The sequence below is a fragment of the Scyliorhinus torazame genome, chromosome 1 (assembly GCF_047496885.1).
Source record: "Scyliorhinus torazame isolate Kashiwa2021f chromosome 1, sScyTor2.1, whole genome shotgun sequence".
Taxonomy (NCBI): domain Eukaryota; kingdom Metazoa; phylum Chordata; class Chondrichthyes; order Carcharhiniformes; family Scyliorhinidae; genus Scyliorhinus; species Scyliorhinus torazame.
The window spans coordinates 405,970,347-405,988,077 of NC_092707.1; the positions used below are offsets into that span (position 1 = coordinate 405,970,347).

At 54.0% G+C, this 17,731-nt stretch overlaps 1 protein-coding gene across 1 annotated transcript in view; it reads right to left on the reverse strand.

The window, feature by feature from the left end:
* Positions 1–10,167: 10,167 nt before the first annotated feature.
* The window catches only part of LOC140422665 (zinc finger C2HC domain-containing protein 1A-like), an 85,742-nt gene continuing 78,178 nt past the window's right edge, over positions 10,168–17,731 (reverse strand). The window contains exons 8-9 of the mRNA XM_072507662.1: positions 13,368–13,428; positions 10,168–10,367 (exon numbers count right to left, since the gene is read on the reverse strand). Of these exons, the coding sequence (XP_072363763.1) occupies positions 10,346–10,367; positions 13,368–13,428 (83 nt within the window). The 3' untranslated portion in view covers positions 10,168–10,345. The remainder of the gene's footprint in view (positions 10,368–13,367; positions 13,429–17,731) is intronic.

Here is a 17,731-nt window from a genome sequence, read left to right on the forward strand (position 1 = left end):
CCGCTCCGCTGCTGCCCGCTCTGCTGCTGCTCATTCCTCTGCTGCCCGCACCGCTGCTGCCCGCTCCGCTGCTGCAGCTTTCTCCTCCTCGAGCAGCTCCAGCTCGTACAGCCGCAGGGCTTCCCCCAGGGCTGCGGCGACCAGCAGGAAGGCCACCATTGCTGGTTGCATTCCAATATCCATTGGCTGCAGGGGTGAAAGGTCGACATGTTAGCATGTCACGTACCCCCGTGCCCAACCAGGTCCACTGGGCGACATGGCAGCCTCGGTTGGCATTGCGGACCCGATTCCTGCATGTCCCCCCCCTCTCCCATCTCATCACCCCTGGCCCCGCCAGTGCCCAGCACTGTGGTGGCCCTGGCCTGGCACTTGTCCCTGCTGCCAGGGGTACCGTCAGCTGGTGCTGCACTGCCAGCAGTATGCTCCATGGCCCCTGTCTGCGCTCCCCCCCGAAGGGACTACTGTGGCATTGCTCCTGGGTGGGCCACATGATGCCCGCTGGCGGGTGGCAATGGTATGGCGTAGGGTGGAGTATGTGGGTGGTGGGGTGTAGCACCCATACGGCCGGTGTCATTCTGCAGGACCAGGGGCCCAGGTGGGCGGTCAGTAGGGTGCGCAGCAAGATGGCTGCTTTGCAGGCCGTGCCAATGGCGGCCTTGCCTGGACAGCACCCCAGCCCCGTGGGAGGTCACCCCGGCTCCATGGCCCATCCCCTGGTCACACTGCCCCTGCCCTGGCAGGGCCCCCTCCCAACCAACCCCAGCCAACCCGGCTAGTGCCCAGCCTCGCAGCTCACGGTCGTGCCTCTCTGTGTCCTCCCTCCTCTCCCTCCCTCAGCAGCCACGGCGCCAGTTTCCCGGTATTTAAAGTACAAGTGAACCTCGGTGTGAGGAATTCGCCCCGGTGCAGCATCGCGGAGGCCCCGGAGAATACCGGCTCAGGCACGTTAATGATATCCAAACGGCGAATGCAGCAGGAATGCAGCCACGCCGCTGTCGAGGCGACGGAGAATTGCGATTTGTCGGGAAACTGGCGCCCGCCACGATTTCAACGCCAAAACCGGTTGTCCGCCCAATCGCATTTCCTGATTCCGTGTCCGCCCAATCGCATTTCCTGATTCCGTGTCCGCCCAATCGCATTTCCTGATTCCGTGTCCGCCCAATCGCATTTCCTTTTTTTTTAATAAATATTTTATTGAAAATTTTTGGTCAACCAACACAGTACATTGTGCATCCTTTACACAACATTATAACAATACAGATAATAATGACCTTTTTTATATAAACAAAAAACAACAAATAAATAAATATTAAATAACAAAAATGAAAACTAGCCCTAATTGGCAACTGCCTTGTTACAGGCTATACCCCCCCCCCCCCCCCCACCCCCCACCCCCCACCCCCCCACCCACCCCCCCCCCCATCCCTCCCCCCCCCCCCCACCCCCCCCCCATCCCTCCCCCCCCCCCCCACCCCCCCCATCCCTCCCCCCCCCCCCCACCCCCCCCATCCCTCCCCCCCCCCCCCAAGTCCTGGGCTGCTGCTGCTGCCTTCTTTTTTCCCCCATCTATCTTTCCGCAAGATATTCGACGAACGGTTGCCACCGCCTAGTAAACCCTTGAGCCGACCCCCTTAGGACGAACTTAATCCGCTCTAGCTTTATGAACCCTGCCATATCATTTATCCAGGTCTCCACCCCCGGGGGCTTGGCTTCTTTCCACATTAGCAATATCCTGCGCCGGGCTACTAGGGACGCAAAGGCCAAAACATCGGCCTCTCTCGCCTCCTGCACTCCCGGCTCTTGTGCAACCCCAAATATAGCCAACCCCCAGCTTGGTTCGACCCGGACTCCTACTACTTTTGAAAGCGCCTTTGTCACCCCCACCCAAAACCCCTGTAGTGCTGGGCATGACCAAAACATATGGGTATGATTCGCTGGGCTTCTCGAGCACCTCGCACACCTATCCTCCACCCCAAAAAATTTACTGAGCCGTGTTCCAGTCATATGTGCCCTGTGTAATACCTTAAACTGAATCAGGCTTAGCCTGGCGCACGAGGACGACGAGTTTACCCTGTTTAGGGCATCTGCCCACAGCCCCTCCTCGATCTCCTCCCCTAGCTCTTCTTCCCATTTCCCTTTTAGTTCGTCCACCATAGTCTCCCCTTCGTCCCTCATTTCCCTATATATATCTGACACCTTATCATCCCCCACCCATTTCTTTGAGATAACTCTGTCCTGCACCTCTTGTGTCGGGAGCTGCGGGAATTCCCTCACCTGTTGCCTCGCAAAAGCCCTCAATTGCATATACCTGAATGCATTCCCTTGAGGCAACCCATATTTCTTGGTCAGCGCTCCCAGACTTGCGAACTTCCCATCCACAAATAGATCTTTCAGTTGCGTTATTCCTGCTCTTTGCCACATTCCATATCCCCCATCCATTCCCCCCGGGGCAAACCTATGGTTGTTTCTTATCGGGGACCCCCCCAATGCTCCGGTCTTTCCCCTATGTCGTCTCCACTGTCCCCAAATCTTCAGTGTAGCTACCACCACCGGGCTCGTGGTGTAGTTCCTCGGTGAGAACGGCAATGGGGCTGTCACCATAGCCTGCAGGCTGGTCCCCCTACAGGACGCCCTCTCTAATCTCTTCCACGCCGCTCCCTCCTCCTCTCCCATCCACTTACTCACCATTGAAATATTAGCGGCCCAATAATACTCACTTAGGCTCGGTAGTGCCAGCCCCCCCCTATCCCTACTACACTGTAAGAATCCCTTCCTCACTCTCGGAGTCTTCCCGGCCCAAACAAAACCCATGATGCTCTTTTCTATCCTTTTTAAAAAAGCCTTCGTGATCACCACCGGGAGGCACTGAAACACAAAGAGGAATCTCGGGAGGACCACCATCTTAACCGCCTGCACCCTCCCTGCCATTGACAGTGCTACCATATCCCATCTCTTGAAATCTTCCTCCATCTGTCCCACCAACCGCGTTAAATTTAGCCTGTGCAATGTGCCCCAATTCTTAGCTATCTGGATCCCCAGGTAACGAAAGTCTCTTGTTACCTTCCTCAACGGTAGGTCTTCTATTTCTCTACTCTGCTCCGCTGGATGCACCACAAACAACTCACTCTTCCCCATGTTCAATTTATACCCTGAAAAATCCCCAAACTCCCCAAGTATCCGCATTATTTCTGGCATCCCCTCCGCCGGATCCGCCACATATAGTAGCAGATCATCCGCATATAAAGATACCCGGTGTTCTTCTCCTCCCCTAAGTATTCCCCTCCATCTCTTGGAACCTCTCAGCGCTATCGCCAGGGGCTCAATCGCCAGTGCAAACAGTAATGGGGACAGAGGACATCCCTGCCTTGTCCCTCTATGGAGCCGAAAATATGCCGATCCCCGTCCATTCGTGACCACACTCGCCACTGGGGCCCTATACAACAGCTGCACCCATCTAACATACCCCTCTCCAAAACCAAATCTCCTCAACACCTCCCACAGATAATCCCATTCCACTCTATCAAATGCTTTCTCGGCATCCATCGCCACTACTATCTCCGTTTCACCCTCTTGTGGGGCCATCATCATTACCCCTAACAGCCTCCGTATATTCGTGTTCAGCTGTCTCCCCTTCACAAACCCAGTTTGGTCCTCGTGAACCACCCCCGGGACACATTCCTCTATTCTCATTGCCATTACCTTGGCCAGGACCTTGGCATCCACATTTAGGAGGGAAATTGGTCTGTAGGACCCGCATTGTAGCGGATCCATTTCCTTCTTTAAGAGAAGCGATATCGTTGCTTCAGACATAGTCGGGGGCAGTTGTCCCCTTTCCTTTGCCTCGTTAAAGGTCCTCATCAGTACCGGGGCGAGCAAGTCCAAATATTTTCTGTAAAATTCAACTGGGAATCCGTCCGGTCCCGGGGCCTTTCCCGTCTGCATGTTCCTAATTCCTTTCACCACTTCTTCTACCGTGATCTGTGCTCCCAGTCCCACCCTTTCCTGCTCTTCCACCTTGGGAATTTCCAGCCGATCCAGAAAATCCATCATTCTCTCCCTCCCATCCGGGGGTTGAGCTTCATACAATTTTTTATAAAATGTCTTGAACACTTCATTCACTCTCTCCGCTCCCCGCTCCATCTCTCCTTACTCATCCCTCACTCCCCCTATTTCCCTCGCTGCTCCCCTTTTCCTCAATTGGTGTGCCAGCAATCTGCTCGCCTTCTCCCCATATTCATACTGTACACCCTGCGCCTTCCTCCATTGTGCCTCTGCAGTGCCTGTAGTCAGCAAGTCAAATTCCACATGCAGCCTTTGCCTTTCCCTGTACAGTCCCTCCTCCGGTGCTTCCGCATATTGTCTGTCCACCCTCAAAAGTTCTTGCAGCAACCGCTCCCGTTCCTTACTCTCCTGCTTCCCTTTATGTGCCCTTATTGATATCAGCTCCCCCCTAACCACCGCCTTCAACGCCTCCCAGACCACTCCCACCTGAACCTCCCCATTGTCATTGAGTTCCAAGTACTTTTCAATACATCCCCTCACCCTTAGGCACACCCCCTCATCCGCCATTAGTCCCATGTCCATTCTCCAGGGTGGGCGCCCTCCTGTTTCCTCCCCTATCTCCAAGTCTACCCAGTGTGGGGCATGATCCGAAATGGCTATAGCCGTATATTCCGTTCCCCTCACCTTCGGGATCAATGCCCTACCCAACACAAAAAAGTCTATGCGCGAATAGACTTTATGGACATAGGAGAAAAACGAGAACTCCTTATTCCTAGGTCTACTGAATCTCCACGGGTCCACACCTCCCATCTGCTCCATAAAATCCTTAAGCACCTTGGCTGCTGCCGGCCTCCTACCAGTCCTGGACTTCGACCTATCCAGCCTTGGTTCCAACACCGTGTTAAAGTCTCCCCCCATTATCAGCTTTCCCGTCTCTAGGTCCGGGATGCGTCCTAGCATTCGCCTCATAAAGTTGGCATCATCCCAGTTCGGGGCATACACGTTTACCAAAACCACCATCTCTCCTAGTAATTTGCCACTCACCATCACGTATCTGCCCCCGTTATCCGCCACTATAGTCTTTGCCTCGAACATTACCCGCTTCCCCACTAATATAGCCACCCCCCTGTTTTTCGCATCCAGCCCCGAATGGAACACCTGCCCCACCCATCCTTTGCGCAGCCTAACCTGGTCTATCAGTTTCAGGTGCGTTTCCTGTAACATAACCACATCTGCTTTAAGTTTCTTAAGGTGTGCGAGTACTCGTGCCCTCTTTATCGGCCCGTTGAGCCCTCTCACGTTCCACGTGATCAGCCGAGTTGGGGGGCTTCCCACCCCCCCCCCCCCCCCCCCTTGCCGGTTAGCCATCATCTTTTTCCAGCTTCTCACCCAGTTCCCACGCAGCTGTATCTCCCCCAGGCGGTGCCCCCCCGCCCATCCTCTCCCGTACCCACTCCCCCCTTTCCCCAGCAGCAGCAACCCAGTAATTCCCCCCTCCCACCCCCCCCGCTAGCGTAATTACTCCCCCCATGTTGCTCCCAGAAGTCAGCAAACTCTGGCTGACCTCGGCTTCCCCCCGTGACCACGGCTCGCACCGTGCGACGCCCCCTCCTTCCTGCTTCTCTATTCCCGCCATAATTATCATAGCGCGGGAACCAAGCCCGCGCCTCTCCCTTGGCCCCGCCTCCCATGGCCAACGCCCCATCTCCTCTCCCTCCCCACCTCCCCCCATCACCACCTGTGGGAGAAAGAAAAGTTACCATACCACAGGATTAGAACATAAAACCCCTCTTCGCCCCCCCCCATTCGCCCCACCACTTTGTCCAAACGTTCTTTTTCATAATCCACTCATTCCAGTTTTTCTTCTACAATAAAAGTCCACGCTTCATCCGCCGTCTCAAAGTAGTGGTGCCTCCCTTGATATGTGACCCACAGTCTTGCCGGTTGCAGCATTCCAAATTTTATCTTCCTTTTGTGAAGTACCGCCTTGGCCCGATTAAAGCTCGCCCTCCTTCTCGCCACCTCCGCACTCCAGTCTTGATAAACGCGGATCACCGCGTTCTCCCATTTACTGCACCGAGTTTTCTTCGCCCATCTAAGGACCATTTCTCTATCCTTAAAACGGAGGAATCTCACCACTATGGCTCTGGGAGTTTCTCCTGCTCTCGATCCTCGCACCATAACTCGGTACGCTCCCTCCACCTCCAACGGACCCGTCGGGGCCTCCGCTCCCATTAACGAGTGCAGCATCGTGCTCACATATGCCCCGACGTCCGCCCCCTCCACACCTTCAGGAAGGCCAAGAATCCTCAGGTTGTTCCTCCTTGCGTTATTTTCCAGTGCCTCCAACCTCTCCACACATCGTTTCTGGTGTGCCTCCTGTATCTCCGACTTCACCACCAGGCCCTGTATATCGTTCTCATTCTCGGCTGCTTTCGCCTTCACGACCCGAAGCTCCTGCTCCTGGGTCTTTTGTTCCTCTTTCAGCCCTTCGATCGCCTGTAATATCGGGGCCAACAACTCTTTCTTCATTTCCTTTTTTATCTCCTCCACGCAGCATTTCAAGAACTCTTGTTGTTCAGGGCCCCATGTGAAACTGCCACCTTCCGACGCCATCTTGGTTTTTGCTTGCCTTCCTTGCCGTTGTTCCAAAGGATCCGCTGCAATCCGGCCACTTTCCTCTCCTTTTTCCATCCGTGTCCAGGGGGAACACCCTTCTGGTTTACCGCACGGTGTTTTTAGCCGTTAAAATTGCCGTTGGGGCTCCTATCAAGAGCCCAAAAGTCCGTTCCACCGGGAGCTGCCGAAACGTGCGACTTAGCTGGTCATCGCCGCACCCGGAAGTCCGCCCCATCGCATTTCCTGATTTTGTGTCCGCCCCATTGCATTTCCTGATTCCGGGGTCAGCCAATGGAGATTCCCGGCCTGTGTGGTTTCAACAAGCAGTTAGATAGAGAACTTAGGGCAAACCAGCCTCCCCGAACAGGCGCCGGAATGTGGCGACTAGGGGCTTCACTAGGGGCTTTTCACAGTAACTTCATTTGAAGCCTACTTGTGACAATAAGCGATTTTCATTCATTCATTCATTCATATGGGGAAATCAGGAAGATACACACACACCACCAACACGCACACACACACCCCAACACACACACACACACAGCCCAACACACACACACCCCCCAACACACGCACACACACATACCCCCCCAACACACACACACACATACCTCCCCCAACACACGCACACACACACACACACCCCAACACACACCCCAACACACACACACACACACACACCCCAACACACGCACACACACACATACCCCCCCAACACACACACACACACCCCAACACACACACACCCCAACACACACACACCCCCCCAACACACACACACCCCAACATACGCACACACACATACCCCCCAACACACACACACACATACCCCCCCAACACACCCCCCCCAACACACGCACACACACAACCCCAACACACACACACCCCCAACACACGCACACACACATACCCCCCAACACACACACACACACACCACCAACACGCACACACCCCAACACACACACACACATACCCCCCAACACACACACACACCCCCAACACACGCACACACACACCCCAACACACACACACACACCCCAACACACGCACACACACACATACCCCCCCAACACACACACACACACACCCCAACACATGCACACACACACATACCCCCCCAACATACACACAGACACACCACTAACACACACACACATACACCCCCAACACACACACACACACAACACACACACGCACCCAACACACACACACACCCAACACACACACACACACACACCACCACCAACACACACACATACCCCCCAACACACACACACACATACCCCCCCAACATACACACAGACACACCACCAACACACACACACACACATACCCCCCAACACACACACACCACCAACACACACACATACACCCCCAACACACACACACACCCAACACACACACACACCCAACACACACACGCTCACACACATACCCCCCAACACACACACACACACACACACCCCAACACATACACACACACCAAACACACACACCCAACAAACACACGCACACACATACATACCCCCCAACACACACACGCACACACACACACATACCCCCAACACACACACACACACCCCAACACACACACACACCCCAACACACACACACACACACACCCCCAACACACACACACACTTACCCCCCCAACACACACACACCCAACACACACACACACCCAACGCACACACACACCCAACACACACACACACCCAACACACACACACACACACCCCAACACACACACACACACCCCAATACACACACACACACCACCAACACACACATCCCCAACACACACACACACACACACACCCCAACACACACCCACACCAACACACACACACATACACCCCCAACACACACACACACATACACCCCCAACACACACACACACACACACACACATACCCCACAACACACACACACACACCCCAACACACACACACACACCCCAACACATACACCCAACACACACACATACCCCACAACACACACACACACCAACATACACACACACCCCAACACACACACACACCCCAACACACACACACACACACCAACATACACACACACACACCCCAACACACACACACACCCCAACACACACACACACCCCAACACACACACACAACACACACACCCAACACACACACACACACCCAACACACACACCCAACACACACACACACACCCAACACACACACACACACACACCCATATACCCCCCAACACACACACACCACCACCCAACACACACACCACCCCCAACATACACACACATACTACACCCCTGCTCCCACACACACCACTACCCCACGCACTTTCACACTACCCCACATAAACTACACCCCACACATGTACACACTCTACCTCACATGCGTACACACTCTACCCCACATGCGTACACACTCTACCCCACACGCGTACACACTCTACCCCACATGCGTACACACTCTACCCCACACGCGTACACACTCTACTCCACACGCGTACACACTCTACCCCACACGCGTACACACTCTACCCCACACGCATACACACTCTACCCCACACGTGTACACACTCTACCCCACATGCGTACACACTCTACCCCACACGTGTACACACTCTACCCCACACGCATACACTACCCCACACGCGTACACACTCTACCCCACACGCGTACACACTCTACCCCACATGCGTACACACTCTACCCCACACCTGTACACACTCTACCCTACACGTATACACACTCTACCCCATAGGCGTACACACTCTACCCCACATGTGTACACACTCTACCCCATACCTGTAAACACACTACCCCACACGTGTACAAACATTATCCCACACCTGTACACACACTACCCCACACGTGTACAAACATTACCCCACACCTGTACACACACCCCACACGTGTACACACTCTACCCCACACACTTACACACTCTACCTCACATGCTTAAACACTACCCCACACGCGTACACACTCTACCCCACATGTGTACACACTACCCCACACATGTACACACTCTACCCCACATGCTTAAACACTCTACCCTACACACGTACACACTCTACCCCTCACACGTACACACTCTACCCCACATGCATACACACTCTACCCCACACGCGTACACACTCTACCCCACATGCTTAAACACTCTAGCTCACACACATACACATTCTACCCCACACGCGTACACCTTCTACCCCACACGTGTACACACACTACCCCACACGCGTACACAGTACCACACATGGCCACACACACTTTATTACTCATTCTGAAACTTGCCATAACAGGTGTTGAAAATATCTACCCAGCAGCCACCCACCGGTCCATTATCACGTCTCTCCTCCTCCCCACCCGCCCCCCACCCCCCACCCCCGCCACCCAGCAACCCAGCCCATTCCCTCTCATCCTCCTGCCCATAGAGCCCCCCCTTCTCCCTCTCCCCACATGGAGACACATCATCCCCTCTTTCCCCACCCAGCAGCTGATTTGCCGACCCCTCTCCTGCCCCGCCCCTCTGATCCACCAAATAAAACACAAGCTATTGAACTGAATTTTACTGCGTTTTGACGGTGGCCGCACTGACCGACCGGCCAATGATAAACGAGAAAGAAAAGGTGCAGCTGCAATGAATCTGGGACTTGCAACTCTCCTTCCTTTCCCAGAGATACAACAGTTGTAGCAGCTCGTCCAGCATCTTCCCACTCTCCATACCCTGCGTCACATCCGACCATAACGAGACCTGGAAAAGAGCAGAGAAAGACAGAGTGTACCTTCTGCCCAGAGCCTTATCATATTACCTGTCGTTATCCAATCGGTTCACACTGATCCACATGGATCTACAAGTTTGCCGACGATACGACCATAGTGGGCCGGATCTCGAATAACGATGAGTCCGAATACAGGAGGGAGATAGAGAACCTAGTGGAGTGGTGTAGCGACAACAATCCCTCCCTCAATGCCAGCAAAACTAAAGAGCTGGTCATGGACTTCAGGAAGCAAAGTACTGTACACACCCCTGTCAGCATCAACGGGGCCAAGGTGGAGATGGTTAGCAGCTTCAAATTCCTAGGGGTGCACATCTCCAAAAATCTGTCCTATTCCACCCACGTCGACGCTACCACCAAGAAAGCACAAAAGCGCCAATACTTCCTCAGGAAACTAAGGAAGTTCGGCATGTCCACATTGACTCTTACCAACTTTTACTGATGCACCATAGAAAGCATCCGATCGGGCTGCATCACAGCCTGGTATGGCAACTGCTCGGCCCAGGGCCGCAAGAAACTTCAGAGAGTCGTGAACACAGCCCAGTCCATCACACGAACCTGCCTCCCATCCATTGACTCCATCTACACCTCCCGTTGCCTGGGGAAAGCGGGCAGCATAATCAAAGATCCCTCCCATCCGGCTTACTCACTCTTCCAACTTCTTCCATGGGGCAGGAGATACAGAAGTCTGAGAACACGCACGAACAGACTCAAAAACAGCTTCTTCCCCACTGTCACCAGACTCCTAAATGACCCTCTTATGGACTGACCTCATTAACACTACACCCCTGGATGCTTCATCCGATGCCAGTGCTTTTGTAGTTACATTGTAAACCTTGTGTTGCCCTATTATGTATTTTCTTTTATTCCCTTTTCTTCTCATGTACTTAATGATCTGTTGAGCTGCTCGCAGAAAAATACTTTTCACTGTACCTCGGTACACGTGACAATAAACAAACCCAAATGCAAATGGGCAATCTGCAACGCTTCGAGGTTTCCATTGTGATCCGCCCAACAGTCCAGCAGCTGTCCCCTGGCTTACCCTCCTGCCCTGACAGAGACTCACATACTTGGGGAATCCTGTACGCACACCTCAACAGGGAGACTGAATGTTGGATTTCTCAACGAAAAGACAATCGCTCTCTCGATCCCCCCCCTCGCCCTCCCTTTCGCTGCTTCCTCAGTAGCACACTGAACTATTAGTCCACACCACAGAGCCACAGCCCTGAGCTGAAGTTTGAGTTCAGGAGCTCGGTTGCCGTTGTGCACGTTGGCACAGCTGGGGTTCCACGCTGGGCACGCAGTTGCCCCACAGCGAGCAGCCGAGGCCAGGAATAGAAAGACACTTCAGGGGAAAAAACATTTGGAGCAGAGGAACGTGCAGAGATGCGGGGCAGGGGGATTAGCCTTTAGACGGATCTAACAAAGAGCTAGCAGAGGTGCGATGCTCCAAATGGCCTCCTGATGGACTGTAAACTAACATGGAGGCTCTCCATTTTCAGGTGCTGTGTCAGATCAATAAGGCACCGAGTGAATTTCCTTCCCTAAAATACACTGTGAACTAGTGTTTTTGTTAGCAATGATTAAAGATAGTTTCACAGTACTGAGGCCAGATTCATATTGATTGAATTTAAATACCTCCATTAACTATGCCACCACCTCCCCATGGGATTTGAACCCTTGTCAGCACAGCATGGGTATCTGGATCACCAATTCAGTCATATATGACCATAAGACACAGGAGCAGAATTAGGCCACTCGGCCCATCGAGTCTGCTCCGCCATTCAATCATGGTTGATATTTTTCTCATCCCCATTCTCCTGCCTTCTCACCATAACCCCTGATCCCCTTATTAATCAAGAACTTATCTACCTCTGTCTTAAAGACACTCAGTGATTTGGCCTCCACAGCCTTCTGCGGTGAAGAGTTCCACAGATTCACCACCCTCTGGCTGAAGAAATTCCTCCTCATCTCGGTTTTAAAGGATTGTTCCTTTAGTCTGAGATTGTGTTCTCTGGTTCTAGTTGTTCCTACAAGTGGAAACATGCTCTCCACTCTATCCAGGCCTCGCAGTCTCCTGTAAATTTCAATAAGATCTCCCCTCATCCTTCTAAACTCCAACGAGTGCAGACCCAGAGTCCTCAACCGTTCCTCATACGGCAAGCTCTTCATTCCAGGGATCATTCTTGTGAACCTCCTCTGGACCTTTTCCAAGGCCAGCACATCCTTCCTTAGATACGGGGCCCAAAACCGCTCACAATACTCCAAATGGGGTCTGACCAGAGCTTTATACAGCCTCAGAAGTACATCCCTGGTCTTGTATTCTAGCCCTCTCGACATGAATGCTAACATTGCATTTGCCTTCGTAACTGCCGACTGAACCTGCATATTAACCTTCGGAGAATCGTGAACAAGGACTCACAAGTCCCTTTGTGCTTCTGATTTGCTAAGCATTTCCCCATTTAGAAAATAGTCTGTGCCACATTGTATTCCACCTGCCACTTCTTTGCCCACTCTCCCAGCCTGACCAAATCCTTCTGCAGCCCCGCTTGCTTCCTCAATACTACCTGTCCCTCGACAGATCTTTGTATCATCTGCAAACTTAGCAACTGTGCCTTCAGTTCCTTCTTCGAGATTAATGTATATTGTGAAAAGTTGTGGTCCCAGCACAGACCTCTGAGGGACACCACTAGGCACCGGCTGCCATCCTGAAAAAGACCCCTTTATCCCCACTCTCTGCCTTCTGCCAGTCAGCCAATCCGCTATCCATGCCGGGATCTTACCCTTAACACCATGGGCTCTTAACTTATTTAATAATCTCCTATGCAGCACTATATTACCACTATGCCACCATCTTTCCTCCTCCCAGTGCATTGGATGTGCTCAGCTGACATCGAGCCGGGCTGCAGCAACCCTTCCCCAGTCTGAGACCAGCGATCAGGCCACAGAAAGACTCCCCCATCGCACATACTCACTGCTGTGTGGAAGAGGTTCTTATGTTGGGTGATGGCCGACTGGTTGATGGATCTTCAAAATCTACAACAAGTAGAATGTACAAAAAATACACCTTTACAATTAAATCCACAGGATTACATAAGTACAGCACAGAACCAGGCTCTTCAAGCGAATCGATATATGTCCCATATAATCCTCCTCCCATCCCTGATCTCTCCTCACACTATCAGAATATTCTTCTCGTTCTTTCTGTCATGTCTTTGTGCAGCTTCCCCCATCTGGGTTCATGGAATCAGAGAATCCCTACAGTTCAGAAGGAGGCCATTCGACCTATCGGGTCTGCACCCGCCCTCTGAAAGAGCACCCGACCTCATCCCAATCCCCTGCCGTATCTCCTTAACCCCACCTAGGGGCAATTTAGCATGGCCAACCCACCTAACCTGTCCATCTTTGGGAGGAAACCGGAGCACCCGGGGGAAAACCACGCAGGCACGGAGAGAAAGTGCAAACGCCACACAGACGGTCACCCGAGGCCGTAATCGGACCCGGGTCCCTGGTGCAGTGAGGCAGCAGTGCTAACCACTGTGCCGCGCTGCCGCACCAATTAGATAGACCCCACCAGAGACCTCCTAATTAGAGAGCGCCCGCCAGAGCCCACCCACAAGGGAGGCCTCTACCAGGGAGCTCCCACAAGAGAGGATATTTGCCTCTTCCTGAGGTATCCAGTTCCATTCGCCCCAATCCCCTGGGTAAAGATATTTCTTCTGAATTCCATCCATGGCCAAGATCGCCTATCTCCACCTTAATAATATTGTCCGTCTCCGCCTCTCCTCATCTCTTGTGCTGCTGAAGCCTGTCATAATATACATCAGTACATTATGGTGCAATCACATACACCCACTGATGGACATGCAGTCGGACCAACCAGCATACATAACACCGCAGCCAATCACCAGTGAGAGCACAAGCACTATAAAAACAGGGGACATAAGAGTTCCTGCTCATTCTAGCAGCAGCCAGCTCAGAGCACAGAGCTCACAGCCTGCATCACAGACATTCACCATGTGCTGAGTGCCTCACCATAGCTAGTGATAGGAAAGGGTCCACAGTTAAGCTGGTATTGCTTATACCCACGTTTACAGTATGTTAGCATAGCTGAACAGTTAATAAAATAGCGTTACACCACTTCCAGTGTTGTTTATGAACCAGAACACCCAACACAACATGGTACAAGGAGTGGCCGCAATCTAGCACTTGTGAGACCTACCTGCAACTTCTCAGCATTCCGGCATCCTACAGCATGGAGAACATCAACCCGCCGCCTCCGCATTGCCGGCAATCTCAGGGTAAATTGGAAGATATTTAAACAGCGCTTCCAGCTCTTCCTCGAGGCCACGGACAGGGAGAATGCATCGGACACCAGGAAGATAACCCTTCTTCTCTCCACGGCTGGGCAACGTGCCATCCACATCTTTAACTTCGTGACATTCGCGGACGACAAAGACAAGGCCAAGTACAAGACGGTGCTCCTCAAATTCGACACACACTTCAGTGTTGAAGTCAACGAAAGCTTCGAAAGGTACCTGTTCCAGCAGCGCTTGCAGGGTAAGGACGAGCCTTTCCAATCCTAATTAACACACCTCCGCATCCTCGTGCAATCCTGCCGCTACGGGCCCACCTCCGACTCCATGATATGCGACCAGATTGTTTTTGGGGTCATGTCGGACACCCTGGGCGAAATTCTCCCCCAACGGCGCGATGTCCGCCTACTGGCACCAAAAACGGCGCCAATCAGACGGGCATCGGGCCGGCCCAAAGGTGCGGAATGCTCCGCATCATTGGCGGCCTAGCCCCAACATTGAGGGGCTAGGCCGGCGCCGGAGGGATTTCCGCCCCGCCAGCTGGCGGAAATGGCGTTTGTTGCCCCGCCAGCTGGCGCGGAAATGCGGCGCATGCGCGGGAGCGTCAGCAGCCGCTGACAGTTTCCCGCGCATGCGCAGTGGGGAGAGTCACTTCCACCTCCGCCATGGTGGAGGCCGTGGCGGAGGCGGAAGGGAAAGAGTGCCCCCACGGCACAGGCCCGCCCGCGGATCGGTGGGCCCCGATCGCGGGCCAGGCCACCGTGGGGGCACCCCCCGGGGTCAGATCGCCCCGCGCCTCCCCCAGGACCCCGGAGCCCGCCCACGCCACCTGGTCCCGCCGGTAAATACCAGGTTTGATTTACGCCGGCGGGACAGGCAATTTCTGGGCGGGACTTCGGCCCATCCGGGCCGGAGAATTGAGCGGGGGGTCCCGCCAACCGGCGCGGCCCGATTCCCGCCCCCGCCCAATCTCCGGTACCGGAGACTTCGGCGGGGGCGGGATTCACGGCGGCCAACGGCCATTCTCCGACCCGGCGGGGGGGTCGGAGAATGACGCCCCCTGTGTCAGCAGCTCTTTAAAGTTAAGCAACTAACCCTAGCGACTGCCATCGAGACCTGTGTCCTGCATGTGAATGCCACCAGCCGGTACTCCTACATACAGGCAGCTGAAACGGCGCGGCAAGGGCCCCATGAGGCGGAACGGGTCCAAACGATCGTGCACCTCCCGGGCCGCAATCTGGAGGAGGGCGGCCATTTTGCGCGCTTTCCGAGGCCTCCCGCGCTTGTACCCGCCAAACGAGGGGACGATGACGTGGAGGAATGCGATGCGCAGGCCCGCACCACGCAAGACCATACCGCAGATGCGCGGTGGCGCAACGAACGCACCGACGTCACGACATGCGGCAACTGTGACTCCGCCCACTTAAAGCAGCAATGCCCTGCGAAATCGCGACAGTGCCTACGCTGTGGCAGGCTTGGCCACTATGCTGCCTGCTGTCGAGTAGCCCAGCCCGCCAACTCTCAATGATTTAACCAGCCTCGCAGGAATGTTCGGGCAATCCAACCCACCTTCACCGAGTCCGATCCTGACTTCATGCAGACCAGTGACACCGAGGACAGGGAGCCTTTTCGAGTTGCTGTCATAACCAAGAACAGGCTGTCCCCGAATCGAAAGCACCAGCCGCTGTTGGTACACAGCATTGATCCGGACGATGAGTGGTGTGCCACCCTGATGGTCAACTGATCCCAGATCAGATTCCGTCTGGACACTGGTGCTTCCGCCAATCTCCTCGCATGGTCAGCATTTCAAACCTTGGGGGTCAAACCAACAATTCTTCCATCCAACTGCCAACTGGTCGACTATAATGGTAACATCATCCCCGCCACCGGGTCATGCCAACACGAGGTGACGCACAACTCGCGAAAAGTCACCCTACCCTTCGAGATCGTGGGCTCCTCAAAGGACTCCCTGCTAGGCGCACAGGCATGCAAGCTCCTCAACCTCGTGCAGCGCGTACATTCCCTCTCTCCAGAGGACACGTCTGACTTCCAAGATGCGGACTTCAGGGCGCAACTAAGTGCCATCATCACTCAACACCGAGATGTCTTCGAAGGCATGGGCTCACTTCCTGCCCATACAAAACCCTGCTCAAACCGGACACCACGCCTGTGGTTCATGCACCTCGCAGAGTCCCAGCACCCCTCAAGGACCGCCTCAAGCAGCAGCTGCAGGATCTCCAGGACCAAGGAGTGCTTTCCAGAGCGACGGAACCAACCGACTGGGTCAGTTCCATGGTGTGCGTCAAGAAGCCTTCCGGCGAGCTCCGGATCTGTGTCAACCCGAAGGATTTAAATCGTGACATCATGCGGGAGAATTACCCTATCCCCAAGCGGGAGGAGATCACGTGCGAGATGGCTCAAGCCAACATATTCACCAAGCTGGATGCATCAAAGGGCTTCTGGCAGATTCAATTGGACAAGTCCAGCAGAAAGCTGTGTACTTTCAACACCCCATTTGGCAGGTACTGCTACAACAGAATGCCATTTGGAATCATATCAGCATCTGAAGTGTTACACCGCATCATGGAGCAGATGATAGAGGGCATCGAGGGTGTGCGCGTCTATGTGGACGACATCATCATCTGGTCCACCACCCCGCAGGAGCAGATCAGTCGCCTCCAACGCGTTTTTAAGCGAATACGGGACCAAGGCCTGCGCCTCAACAGAGCCAAATGTTCTTTCGGCCAGACCAAACTCAAGTTTTTAGGAGACCACATCTCCCGGTTGGGTGTGCGGCCGGATGAGGACAAGGTGACAGCCATCACGGCCGTGCAGAAGCCGGCGGATAAGAAGGCGGTGCTCCGGTTCTTAGGAATGGTCAACTTCCTAGGAAAGTTCATCCCTAACCGTGCTTCCCACACCACGGCTCTCCGCAACTTAGTTAGGAAGACGACGGACTTCCAGTGGCTTCCCGCCCACCAGCGTGAATGGAAGGAGATCAAGGTCAAGCTGACCACCGCCCC